General features: G+C 49.9%; 1 protein-coding gene across 4 annotated transcripts in view; it reads right to left on the bottom strand.

The window, feature by feature from the left end:
* The window catches only part of HMCN2 (hemicentin 2), a 150,687-nt gene that overhangs the window by 10,681 nt on the left and 127,010 nt on the right, over window positions 1-12,996 (bottom strand). For 2 of the 4 annotated variants that reach the window (XM_073806723.1, XM_073806724.1), the window contains 6 exons: window positions 12,550-12,740; window positions 10,926-11,139; window positions 9,551-9,685; window positions 8,352-8,542; window positions 6,709-6,790; window positions 1,261-1,530 (listed from right to left, as the gene is read on the bottom strand). In XM_073806723.1, the coding sequence (XP_073662824.1) occupies window positions 1,261-1,530; window positions 6,709-6,790; window positions 8,352-8,542; window positions 9,551-9,685; window positions 10,926-11,139; window positions 12,550-12,740 (1,083 nt within the window). The other 2 variants (XM_073806725.1, XM_073806727.1) reach the window with 2 other exon arrangements.

Below are 12,996 nucleotides of genomic sequence, written 5' to 3'. Positions count from 1 at the left end.
AGGCCAGGATGCCCCTCCCCAGACTTATGGGAAAGGAGGGAGAGAGTTAGGGGGCCTCAACGCCTTTGAATATCTTTTATATAGCAATGTCCCTTGAAGGAATTTATCCTATAGAAATATTCAGTCCAGCACACAAAGATGTGCACCACAGGACGGTGTTTGGAGGGGAAACTGGGAAAAAAAAAACAACCCACAAACCCGTTGTTTATTTAATGAAGCCAACAGCAATTAAGTTTAAAACATGTTCCTATGGGGCTTCCCTGGTGGCGCAGTGGTTGGGAGTCCGCCTGCCGATGCAGGGGACACGGGTTCGTGCCCCGGTCCGGGAAGATCCCACATGCCGCGGAGCAGCTGGGCCCGTGAGCCATGTCCGCTGAGCCTGCGAGTCCGGAGCCTGTGCTCCGCAATGGGAGAGGCCACAACAGTGAGAGGCCCGCGTACCGCAAAAAACAAAACAACAACAACAAAAAACATGTTCCTATGGAATGGTATGAAATCATTACAGAAGGTGTGAACTAGGCTACTGTCCATGATAGAGTAAGAAAATATGGCATGCCGTAAACACAACTTGTACACTTGACCTCATTTGTAAAAAGAAAGAAGTGTATCTCTTTACATTCAGAGAAAAAGTGTAGAAATATATACCCCAGATAATTACCTGAGCTATTTCTAAATGAATTATGGGAGCTAACTGATCATTACTTTTATCTTCACACATTAAAAAAAATTATCTGGCCTTTCTACAATTAACATACACAAGGTACAAATTAGTTGTTTCCATTAAAAAAGTAAGGATGCTGTTATGGGTTGAACTGTGTCCTCCTAAAAGGATGTGCTGAAGTCCTAACCCTCGGTACCCGAGCACGTGACCTTATTTGAATGTAGGGTCTGTGTACAGAGGTACCCATGTTAACATGAGGTCGTGAGGGTGGGCCCTAACCTAATATGACTGGTGTCCTCATATAAAGGGGAAATTTAGAGACAGACACGAGCACAGGGAGGATGCCATGTGATCATGAAGGCAGAGAGAGGGGTGCCGCTTCTTCAATCAAGGAACTCCAGCAAACTCCCAGAAGCTAGGGGAGAGGCCTGCAGTAGATTCTCTATCATATATCTCAGAAGCAACCAACCCTGCTGGCACCTGGATCTTAGATTTTCACCCTCCAGAACTACAAGATCATATACTTCTGTTGTTTTAGGCCCTGCTGGGCAGGGAATCCCACCCCTGTCCACAAAGGTCTGGGCAAGGAGGTTCCATACCTCTCACGGCCAGGAAGGCCCGAGCTGTGGCAGAGCCCAGGAGGTTGTGAGCAACGCACTCGTATGCGCCCGCATCCCCAGCCTCCACTCGCTCCAGCCACAGGCTCCCGTCCATTAGGGTCCTGAGCCGCCGGCTGGTCCGCAAGGGCTGGCCCGCTCGCAGCCACTGCACCGTGGGCACCGGCTCTCCAGAGGCCTGGCACCGCAGGGCCACGGCATCCCCAGATCTCACTGTCACGTCTTGGGGCTTCACCTGGAACACCGGGGCACCTGTGGGAGGCCCAGGGCAGCTTTTAGAAACATCTTATTATTTTTGTATACAGGCACACGTTGGAGATACTGCGCGTTCAGTTCCAGACCTCCGCAATAGAGCAAATATCACAATAAAGTGAATCACATGAATTTTCTGGTTTCCTAGAGCATATAAAAAGGATGTTTATACTGTAGTCTATTACGTGTGCAATAGCATTATGTCTAAAACTACAACCTATATATCTTAATTTAAAAATAACTGATTGCGGGGCTTCCCTGGTGGCGCAGTGGTTGGGAGTCCGCCTGCCGATGCAGGGGACGCGGGTTCGTGCCCCCGTCCGGGAGGATCCCACGTGCCGCGGAGCGGCTGGGTCCGTGAGCCATGGCAGCTGAGCCTGCGCGTCCGGAGCCTGTGCTCCGCAACGGGAGGGGCCCCGGCGGTGAGAGGCCCGCATACCGCAAAAAATAAATAAATAAAAAGACGTCTTTCCTGATCACCCCCCAAAATTGCCTGAACTTTGAATTACTCCACAACCATGCTCCGCTTCATTGATGGAAGATGGGAGTTTTATTTTAATTTTCAGAAGTTTGCCTTTAATTTTTAGAAGTTTGATAGCAATGTGTCTCAGTGCAGACATCTTTGGGTTTATCCTGTTTGAGTTTTCCTCAGCTCCTTGAATTTGTAGGCTTATGTATCTGGTGAAATTTTGGGGAATTTCAGCTCTTGTTTCTTTGATTACTTCTCACCTGTCTTTCTCCTTTCCTTCTGAGGCTCTAATGAATGAATGTGAGATCTTTTGGGGGTAGTCCCACAGATCACTGAGGCCCTGTTCATTTTTTTCCCCAGTCTATTTTCTGTTGTTCAGACTAGTTAAATTCTACTGTTATATCTTCAAATTTGCTAATTCTTTCCTCTGTCCTCTTTGTACAATTACACCCATCCACTGAGTTTTTAATTTTGTTTATTATAAATTTAGTGCTAATTTGGTTCTTCTTTATATCAGTTTCCTTGCTGAGATCTTCTACTTTTTCACGTTTAAGCATGTTCACAGCTGCTCACGGCCACTTTCAAGTCCTTGTTGAGTTGAGATTTTCCTTGTTCTTGGTATGATGAATGAGTTTCAAGTCTGAGTTGAAAGACTCTAGTTCTTTTGTTTTAACAGGCTGCCTCTGACGCTGCCACGGGAAGGAGGTGTGGCCTCATTACTTCCAGGTGAAGGTAGAAACCCCGCTTCCCCAGCTGGCCTCCACTGACACCCCAGAACAAGAAGGGGTGCTTTACCATCGCTGGGCAGTCACACAGTTCAGAGTTCACACTAGGCCTCCACGGATAGCAGACCTGGCTGGGAGGGTGATTGTCCCCACTTGGCCTCATCTGACGCCATGACCCCCCGCCCACCCCGCAGTGCGGGGAGAGGGGTGCCTCGGGACAGCAAGGAAAAGGCAGAAGTGTAGGTTTCCGACTTGGTCTTTGTGGATGGGTGTTTGGCTGGAACAGGGTGTCATTACCTAAGTTTTCTAGCTTGATATGCTGTCCTTTTTCTGGTCCTTTAGCAAGAGAGAGCAGACTTTTGGGGGGGCCCTCATTTTTTTTTTTTTTTGGTCTGAGCCCATTGGTATTTCCAGGTTGCTGGTTTCTCAAGCATCCTGCCCAGGATATATGAGGCAAGAAGAAAAACGAGGGATTTTGCTGCCATGTCATCCCGTAGGTCCCAAGATTCTTGGCCCACCCTTCTTTTCTCTACCTTTCAGAGTCTTTCAGTGTTTGTTTTCTATATAAAGTCTAGAGTTTTTAAGCTGTCCTTAGCGAGAGGCATAAGCAGAAGTGCCTCTAATTCCGTCTTGCCTGGAACCAGAAACCTCCCTCCCTCACCCCCAACCACGACAAAAACTCTCAACAAACTAGGTATAAAAGGGAACTTCCTCAACCTGGTAAAGGGCATCTATAAAAACCCATAGCTGACATCATACTCAGTAGTGTAAGACTGAATGCTCTCCTCCCTAAGCTGGCGACGAGGCAAGGCTGCCTGCTCTGGCCACTCCTATTCAACCTTGTGTCAGAGGGTCTAACCAATGCCATAGGCAACATAGAGAAATTAAAGGTATCCAGAGGGGGAAGGAAGAGGTAAAACCGCTCTACTCATAGAAGACATGTGGAAAATCCTAAGGAATCTGCCAAAAAATTACTAGAACTAAATACTAATTTAGCAAGGTTGCAGGATTTAAGATCGAGATAACAAAAATCAATTGTATTTCTATGTATTAGCAATGAAAAATCCAAAAAAATCAAACTAAGAGAAGAATTCCCCTTACAAATAGCGTCAAAAATCAGGCAATACTTAGTAATCAATTTAACAAAAGTACAAGACTTGTACCCCGAAAACTACAAAATATCACTGAGAGAAATGGAAAAGATCTAAATAAATGGTATAGAACAACTGGATATCCATATGCCAAAAAAAAAAAAGAGGAATTTAGATCCTTATCTCACACAAACATTAACTCAAATGGATTTGGCCTAAATATAAGAACAAAAACTGTAAAAATTACAGAAGACAATGTGGCCTTAGGTTAAACAACGATTTTAAAAATATAACACGATCCATAAAATACTATTGGACTTCACCAAATTTTAACACTTTTGCTCTTCAAAGGCAAAATACAGGAAATGCAAATCCAGGCCACAGACTGGGAGAAAATATTTGCAAATCATCTATCTGATAAAGGACTTGTATCCAGACTATGTAAACGACTTTTAGAACATATTAATAAGACAATCCAATTTAAAAACGAGCAGAAGACCTAAATAGGCACTTAGCCAAAGAAGTCATATGAAAGCGTAATAAACACATGAAAAGATGCTCAATATCATTAGTTATTAGGGAAATGCAAATTAAAACCACAGTGAGATACTACTTTGTAACCACAAGGATGGCTAAAATTTAAAAGACTGACATTACCAAGTGTTGGCAAGGATGTGGAGAAACCAAAACCTCATACACTACTGGGAGGAAAGTAAAACTGTACAGCTAGTTTGGTGATTTCTTAAAAAGTGACCTATACAGTGATCAGGTCACCCAGCAATTAGACTCCCAGGAATCTCAAGAGAAAGAACATATATCCACACAAAGACATATACACAGATGTTCACAGCAGCATTATCCACAAGAGCCAAAAACTAGAAACAGTGACTGGGGAATGGATAAACATAATGTGGTCAATCCAGACAATGGAATACTGTTGAGCAATAAAAGGGAATGATGTACTGACATACGCTATAACATGGATGAACCCCCAAAACATCGGTAAGTGAAAGAAGTTGGAACCAAAAACTGCGTATGATTCCATGTATGTGAAATTACCAGAAAAGGTACATCTATAGGGACAGAAGGCAGATCAGCAGTTGCCTGGGGCTGGAGGTGGGAACGGAGATTGACTACGAATGGGCGGAGGGAACTTGGAAATATTCTACAAATGGGTTGTACAATGCTATACATCTATTAAGAATCACCAAACTGTATACTTATAATGGGTGAATTTTTTCACTTAAAAATTGTGGTAAAAAACATATAACATAAAATTTACCATCTTCCTCGTTTTTAAGTGTACAGTTCAGCAGTGTTAACTGTATTCGCATTGTTGTGCAACCAATACCGCCATCCATCCCCAGAACTTTTTCATCTTTGCCAAACTGAACCTATATCCATTCAACACTAATTCCCATTCCCCTGCCCCCAGCCCCTGGCAACCAGCATTCTGCTGCCCGTCTCTGAGAACTTGACTGCTCTAGGGACCTCATACAATTAGAATTATACAGTATTTGTCTTTTTGTGACCGGCTAATTTCACTTGACATGATGTCCTCAAGGCTCATCCATGTTGTAGCATGTGACAGAGTTTCCTTCTTTTTTAAGGGTGAATAATACGAATGGGTGAATTTTATGGTATGTAAATTATGTCTCAATAAAGCTATTTAAAAAAAAAATTTTTTTTTTAATTCTTTTTGCAGTACACGGGCCTCTCACTGTCGTGGCCTCTCCCGTTGCGGAGCACAGGCTCCGGACGCGCAGGCTCAGCGGCCATGGCTCACGGGCCCAGCCGCTCCGCGGCATGTGGGATCTTCCCAGACCGGGGCACGAACCTGTGTCCCCTGCATCGGCAGGCGGACTCTCAACCACTGCGCCACCAGGGAAGCCCTAAAGCTATTTTTTAAAAAGGCAAAATTCTGGACGGTGATTCCCTCAAGAGGGGGTAGAGATTGGAAGGGGGCATGATGGGGGGGGCGGGTCTGGGAACTGTTACTCTTCTATTTTCGGATCCGGGTGCAGGTGACCTGGGTGGGTTCATGTTATGAAAATTCATTGAGCTGTACTCTTGTGACATGTACCCTCCTCCTGTGTGTGAATCTTCAATGAAAAGTTTCATTAAAAATCCTTCTTTATTCCTGTTCTGTAAATAAGTTCATTTGTATCGTTTTTTTAGATTCCACATAGAAGCGATATCATATGATATTTGTCTTTCTCTGTCTAACTTACTTCACTCAGTATGACAGTCTCTGGGCTCATCCATGGAGCTGCAAATGGCATTATTTCATTCTGGTGGGGGAGGGATAAATTGGGAGACTGGGACTAACATATACAATACGCCCCACTATATATAAAATAGATAACTAATAAGGACCTACTGTGTAGCACAGGGAACTCAGTACTCTGTAATGACCTATATGGGAATAGAATCTAAAAAAGAGTGGAGATATATATAGATATATGTATAACTGATTCACTTTGCTGTACGGCAGAAACTAACAACATTGTAAATCAATGATACTCCAATAAATTTTTTTTTAAATCCCTATTTGGACTTATTGTTAGCTATAACCTGCTTGGCAAACACAGGAGCTGTCTCTATGATCTCAATGACAGTTTTGAGTTCTGAATAAACAGGGCCCCCAGGCCTGGCTGCTGGGTCCCCAGTACTCACCAGCCCCTAATTCCCATTCCACATTGGGGAGACAGTTCATGGGACTTCAACTGTGTGTTCTGAACAAAGATTCGGAATGGCCCTCTATTCTCATCACACAGCCTGGGCGGCGGCAGCCACAGCCTCGGCACAGCTGCGCCCTGGGCGCCCACCTCACTGTGTGCCCACCTCACCTGGTCCCCACCCAGGGCCCAGGAAAGGTGGGGCTGCGACTCACTCTGCAGCACAAGGACCACCACTTTCTCCACCGCGCCCAGCTCATTCTCCGCCAGGCACTGGTATCGTCCCGCGTCGTCCTTCTGTGGGTGGGCATGGGAGTGGGGGCGTGGCATTCAGGAGAGGAGGACGAGGGGGTGGGGAGCATCTGGGGACAGCTGGGCACAGACAGGGGCACCTGGAGCAAGACCCATCTAACCAGGAGGAGCTTAGAGCATAAACCAGCCAGGGGCCCGCAGATGCCACCAGAGGGGCTTCCATGGCTGCCTGTCAATAGAATCCAAAGAGAATCCAGCCCCTTTCACCCCTGGAACTTGGGGTGGTGACAACTCATTGCTCTAAGGGGAGCTATATGCTGTAGAAGCATGATTTAGATGCACCTCTTCCAAACTGTGTGCGTTAAAGTATTATGACTCCACGGCACATTATTAGGAATTCCTTAGAAAACGGGTTTTGTGTTGGAGCGAGTTTGCGAAACACTGAGTTAGACAAGAACGGGTTTCAGCACTGCAGGCTCCCTGGGGCTTTTATTGTGCGAGTGCACACTTTGAGTCTTCCAGAGGGGGAGGGTTTGCAGCGCTTCCTGGCCTTGGTGACAGGGAAGTTTCTTCCCAGGATATCCACGACCTTGGCAGTGATGCGACTCAGGAAGAATGCTGGCTCAGATTCGCTTCCAGTGGCGGCACCACCATGAGATGGAGCTGGGGCAGCCTGAGGCCACTGTCCACGCCCAGAAGATAATATCCCCGAGGCCACGCCCAAGGGACTGTCAGCGGGCAGCACGGCATGCAATTAAGAGTAGAGATTTGGGCATCAGTCCGAGATGGGACCGAATCCGGGCCCCACTGTTCACCATGTCTCTGGAGCCTCAGTTTCCCCATCTCTAAAACGGGGATAATAACCCATAAGATTGTTGTGAGCATCAAATGAAATCATGCTCCCTAACTGTGAGGCACGGTGCCTGGTCCACAGCAAATACTCAGGTCACGGCAACCCTTACTGCTGCTGCTGCTGCTGCTGCTGCCTTTACCAGTCTGAGACAGGCTCCAAGATGGGCAAGATCAAGGACCCCTAAGATGAGTCCTTGACATCATCGCACTGTGGAATTCTGCAGGACCACTGGGACTTGGGACACAGAAGGGAAGGGAAGGGAAGCAGGGGCTGCCCCCGAGCTCAAGGCTTTGGAAATGGCGTGGAGTAGGAATCAGGAGACCTGGGCTGGGGTCCTGCCTCAGGTGCTTACGGGCTGTGGGCCTCTCTGACCCTCAGTGTCTTCATCTGTAAAATGAGGCACTCTTATCCGCTTACTCTGCTCCACGGGGTTGTTATTAGTAACATATATTGGCCTTACTGAGGGGCCGATCACTCTTAAGCACCTGGTGTGGGTCATCTCACTGATTTCTCGCTATAAATCTACGAGGTAGAACAATTATTAGCCCCATTGGATGGATGAGGTAATTGAGGCACAGAGAAGTTAAGCCACTGGCTGGAGGTCACCCTAGGTAGTCAGGCGAGGATCTCTGGGTACAGGCAGGAAAATGCTTTGTAGACTGTAGAGGGTGGTGCCAACCTAAAGAACCGTCTTGGATAATCAGACAAAGTGGAGGGCTGTCCCAGGTGGCCCCAGCCCAGGCCCCGCCTTACCTCGGTCCTACGGATGGTCAACGAGCCATTCTGCAGCCTGTGCCGGAGCCGGCTTCCCTGCAGCAGAAGGCCATCTTTGATCCAGTGGATGTCGGGTGCTGGCTCTCCACGGACCACACAGTCCAGCCGGACGCTGCCCCCAACGGGTTCCACCAGGTAGGAAAAAGCCTCCCCTTGTAGGACAGGAGCCTCTGCACAAGGTGACAGTGGACAAGGAGAGAGAAAGGAGGTTTTCTTCAGGCTAAAATCCCCATAAATTCATCCCCAGAAGCCTGCCAGACAGACCCCAGGAACCTATGGAGGTTCCTGCTGGCTCAGCACGGCTGTGTGGAGTCAATACATCTGGGATGGCGTACAGCTTCCATGTCGCAGGTCAAGTGAACTAGACTGGCAGTGGCTGCCAGGAACACTGTGCTGAGAAGGATTTGAAGTTGAGTGGGGATAGTGCTATGATTGATTAGTGATGCCTGAGACAGGCACAGGAGGGGAGAAAGTGTACGAGTGTCATACACTCGCGCTCAGAGACGGATTAGCCCAGCGGCAGGGTACTTCGGAAAACAAGGACTACACGATCATTAGGACACCTCTGTCGGACATAGCAACACTAAGACATCCCTGATTCTCATTTCATGCAACTCTTAAACCACTCTTGGATGCCCTGTGCTGGTTTTCATCCCTGCCGGTTTCCTGAGGTTGAGTCTACCAACAGTACAGTTGAATCCTGGTGCCTTGGGCAGCTCATCCCCCTCCATCGAGCCCCACCCTCCCATCCTGAAGTTGGACATACAAGTCACAGTGACATGAGGGTTACTGTGCAGGGCTGTGGGGGGCAGGGCTGTGGGGAGCAACCGGCAGGCTGGCGAGATTCACGCATTGTGTGCCAGGGTACCTTGGCCCCATCCCCCTCCCACATGGACACCATCCAGCTGAGGGCAGTGCTTCAGGCTGATGAGTCAGATCTCAGTTCTCCCTACAGCCGGTCATCTGGGGAGGGTAAAAAATACTGATGTCGAGGCCTCACCTTTCCTGAGTCGGGGGTAGAACCTGGGCCTCGGTATTTTATAAAGCCCCCCAGGAGATCCTACTGCCCAGCCAGGGTGGAGAGGTACTAGTTCAGAGATTAGGAGGCCAGTTTCTTCGAAAAACCACTAGGTTGGGTCAGCAGAGGTCTGGAGAAAGACCACGTGGTCACTCCCTACCCTTCACGTGGACGAAGCTGACCGCCTGCACTCGGTCCACTCTGTTCTCGGCCCAGCACACGTAGGTCCCGCTGTCCTCTCTGGTGACTGCCATCCGCTGCAGTGTGCTGCCCCCGTTCTGCTCGGTCACTCCCTCTGTGGCAGAGAAAGAGATGCCCCAGGGGGCTCTGAGCTCAGGGTGCCAGGGACCTCCTGCCCTGAACACTTAACTCAGGCCTCGGTATCCAGCAGGTGCTTCATAAAGGCACAAAGCGCCCCCTCCCTGCTGGAAGCCTAAGCAAGTGGGATGCTATCGTGGCAGGCACAGGATCAGGAGATGAGGAGAAGGTTGAAGACCTGCCTTTTCTCATTTTCAAGTCCACACCGTGAGTATGGTGAGTGGCCAAGGGTAGGTCTTCGGGGGCCTATTAACATGTGGCATTTATAGAGATATTGTCATGCGTTACATATAGATGGATGCTATATTTTTAAATTAATTTTTAGGGGGGCTGTACCACACTGCATGAGGGATCTTATTTCCCTGACCAGGAATCGAACCCGTGCCCCCTGCAGTGGAAGCGCAGAGTCTTAACCACCGGACCCCCAGGGAAGTCCCGAGATAGATGCTCTTAACAGCCTTTGTTTTCCCTGTAATCCTCAGACAGCGCCCCTCCACCAGGAATAAGGACACGTGCTACACCGACGGGGCATTTACTTGGGCGAGGCCTTGCCAGGCGAACCTCCTGCATTAAATCGTTCCACCCTCAGGACCCCTGTTATCTCTATTTCAAGATGAAGAGCTGGGCTCAGAGAGGCTGAATCTCTCTCCTGATCTCTCCGCCCAGGAAGCAGTGAGGTTGAGGCAAAGCCTTCTGCACAGGTGTGCAAAGGTGGAGCACTCGTTTCCCAGCACCTGGACTTGGGTACAGGAGGATGTGAAAACACCACTTTGCAGCGGAGGAGACTTAGCAACCCATCCATTCGGCAGACGTTTATTGAGTACCACAGGGCCTGTGCGGGCCTTGGACCTCCCTAAACGTCACTGGGGACCCAGGTGAGAGGAGAGAGCCCCCCATGAATGGAGTGTGTTGAGGGGCCCACAATGGGAGCAGCAGTGCTAGGCTGGAGCACAGGCCCCTCTCCTGGCCCTGAGGTCTCCAGGGTTGAGTCTTTTTCACAGGTGGCTTCTTGCTGGGTCTGACGTGTGACTGGTCACATAGGGCCACATGTGTGTTTGCCCTGTGCCCCAACGCAGGGCCAAGTCTGGAGACCCAGAACCCACAGGCTGACTGGTACCGTCTTCCTCTTCACCGGGTTGGGTCACCCCACCCGCCCACCCTCTTCAACCTCCCAGCGCCCTGGGTCTCTGTCCCACCCGCCCCCAGCAGGCCCAGACCTGTGACCGGTTGGTTGTTGACAGTCCAGCCTATTCGGGGCGTAGGGCTGCCACGGGCCGCACAGTGAAGCCACAGCCTGTCCCCAAGGTTCAGGCTGCGGTCCCCAGGCAGGCTGGTGAAGACAGGCGGTGCCAAGATGGCGAGGTGCATGCGGCGGCGGGCGCGGCCCACAGCATTCTCGGCAGTGCAGGTGTAGGTGCCAGCGTCCTGGCTCTGTGGGCAAAGGGAGGGGTCAGCCTGATAACCGCCCCACCCCAACATGGGCCAGAATGCCCCCGCGGACCTGCTCCCTGGCAGGTTCCCATGGACCATCCAGCCCAGAGAGGCAAAGTGACTTGCCCAAGGTCACACAGCTAGCAAACAGCTCAGCTTCACCACTGCACCTCCCTGCAGCCTTCCTATGGCTATGCGCTTTGATGAAATACAATTTATATTTTAAGGCAGGACAAGAAAAACTAAACATGAAATTCTCTGTCTTTCTGGGCCTCCTCCTTCCATCCCTAACGTGCGGTGTGTATCTGCATTACACGTTAACCAGAGCTCCTCAAGGACGGGTGTGCCTGCTCAGCTGTAAAGATCTTTTTTTCTTTCCTTTCCTCTGACGCTAGCAATGTAACTTCCTAAAAGAATAGCGTTCCTTCCCAGCTCTGTATGGGGTCATGGTGACTCGCTGTTCACTTTGTACCTGCTTACCCGGACTGTGTGTCTTTGGTGAACTTTATGTGAAAGACGAGTATGTCATTCTCATGTATGATTCTTCGTCTTGAAAATGTATGTGACCGTGCCTTTACTTCTAACAGGTCTCCCCGGTTATAATCCTCAGCTTGGCTCCAAAAAATTCCCTTTTTTTCCTTCTTAATTTGACTGTTAATTGAATTTTCAGCCTTCATAATCTAACCACACGTTTGTAACAGTCACCATTTACTAAGCACCTCCTATGTGCTCAGAACGGAACCTGCACTCCGCTCACCTGTGCTCACCTCATCCATCATCCCCGAGGGGGACCCTGCTTTCGGTGCCTTCTCCGAGGGGAGAAGTTCTGTGGTGCGTCGCAGCAGGGCTGGTGCACTCACCACTGCACATCTGGCTCCCCGTGGGGCAGGATCCCCACCCCCATGGCCCCCTCGAGATGTGCCCACCCAGTAGCCACCCATCCATCTGGACAGCGACTTCTTTTGTAATTATAGAACGTGATGAGTACTGATGGGGGAAGGGAGCCGGGGTCCCACCCATGCCTGTAGCTCAGGTTAAGAACATTTGAGGCAGTTTGGGGACACAAAGTCATCACCACGCTCCCCCCTCCCTCTCTTCCAGGGCTCCTTCCCTCCCCCAGGGACTAGCCATAGAGGTCCTGATTCAAATCTTGGTTCTGCCTCTTGGCAATAGCATGTCTTCAAAACCTGGGTACACTCTGAACCTCGGTTTCCTCATCTGTAGCTAAGGTGATAACACCTACTTCCCCAGGTTCCAGGATTAAGAAGCTGCACAGCATTCAGCACAGAGCATGGCACACAGGGGGTGCTCAGCACAGAGCATGGCACTCGGGGGGGGGGTGCTCAGCAGGTGTTTGCCGCTCCTGCTGTTACTATTATTCCCCTCTGCTCCCTGGGGCCAGGCCCTCACCTCTGAGTTCTTCACCAGCAGCTCCCCGGAAGGCTGGATGGTGAACTTCCCCTCAGCTCCAGACACAGGCTGGCCGTCCTTTTCCCAGGTGATGTCGGGCTCAGGACTGCCGCTGGCCGTGCAGGGCAAGACAGCGTGGGAGCCTTCAGTGGCGGACAGGTCGGGAAGGCCAGCCTCGATCACAGGCGGGACTGTGGGGATAGGGAGGTCCCCTCGGTGACTGGGCCGGGCTGGGGTGGGCTGGGGTGGGCCATCCCTGCCCCAGTGCCCTTGGCACTTGACACACCCTCAGCCCCTTCCTCCATCCCTGTCTGCTGCCCCCACCGGCCCCTGGTCATAGGCCCTGTGGTCTGGATAACCTGGGGACTTTCTGGAGCTTGGTGAAGAAGCTGTGACAGAGTGACCCATTCACCCACATGCACACACAGTGACTAAACGGACGGAAAT

The sequence above is a fragment of the Tursiops truncatus genome, chromosome 6, assembly GCF_011762595.2.
Source record: "Tursiops truncatus isolate mTurTru1 chromosome 6, mTurTru1.mat.Y, whole genome shotgun sequence".
In the NCBI taxonomy this organism is placed as follows: domain Eukaryota; kingdom Metazoa; phylum Chordata; class Mammalia; order Artiodactyla; family Delphinidae; genus Tursiops; species Tursiops truncatus.
Note: the sequence above shows the minus strand (reverse complement) of the source record. Positions and strands in the feature narration are given on the sequence as shown.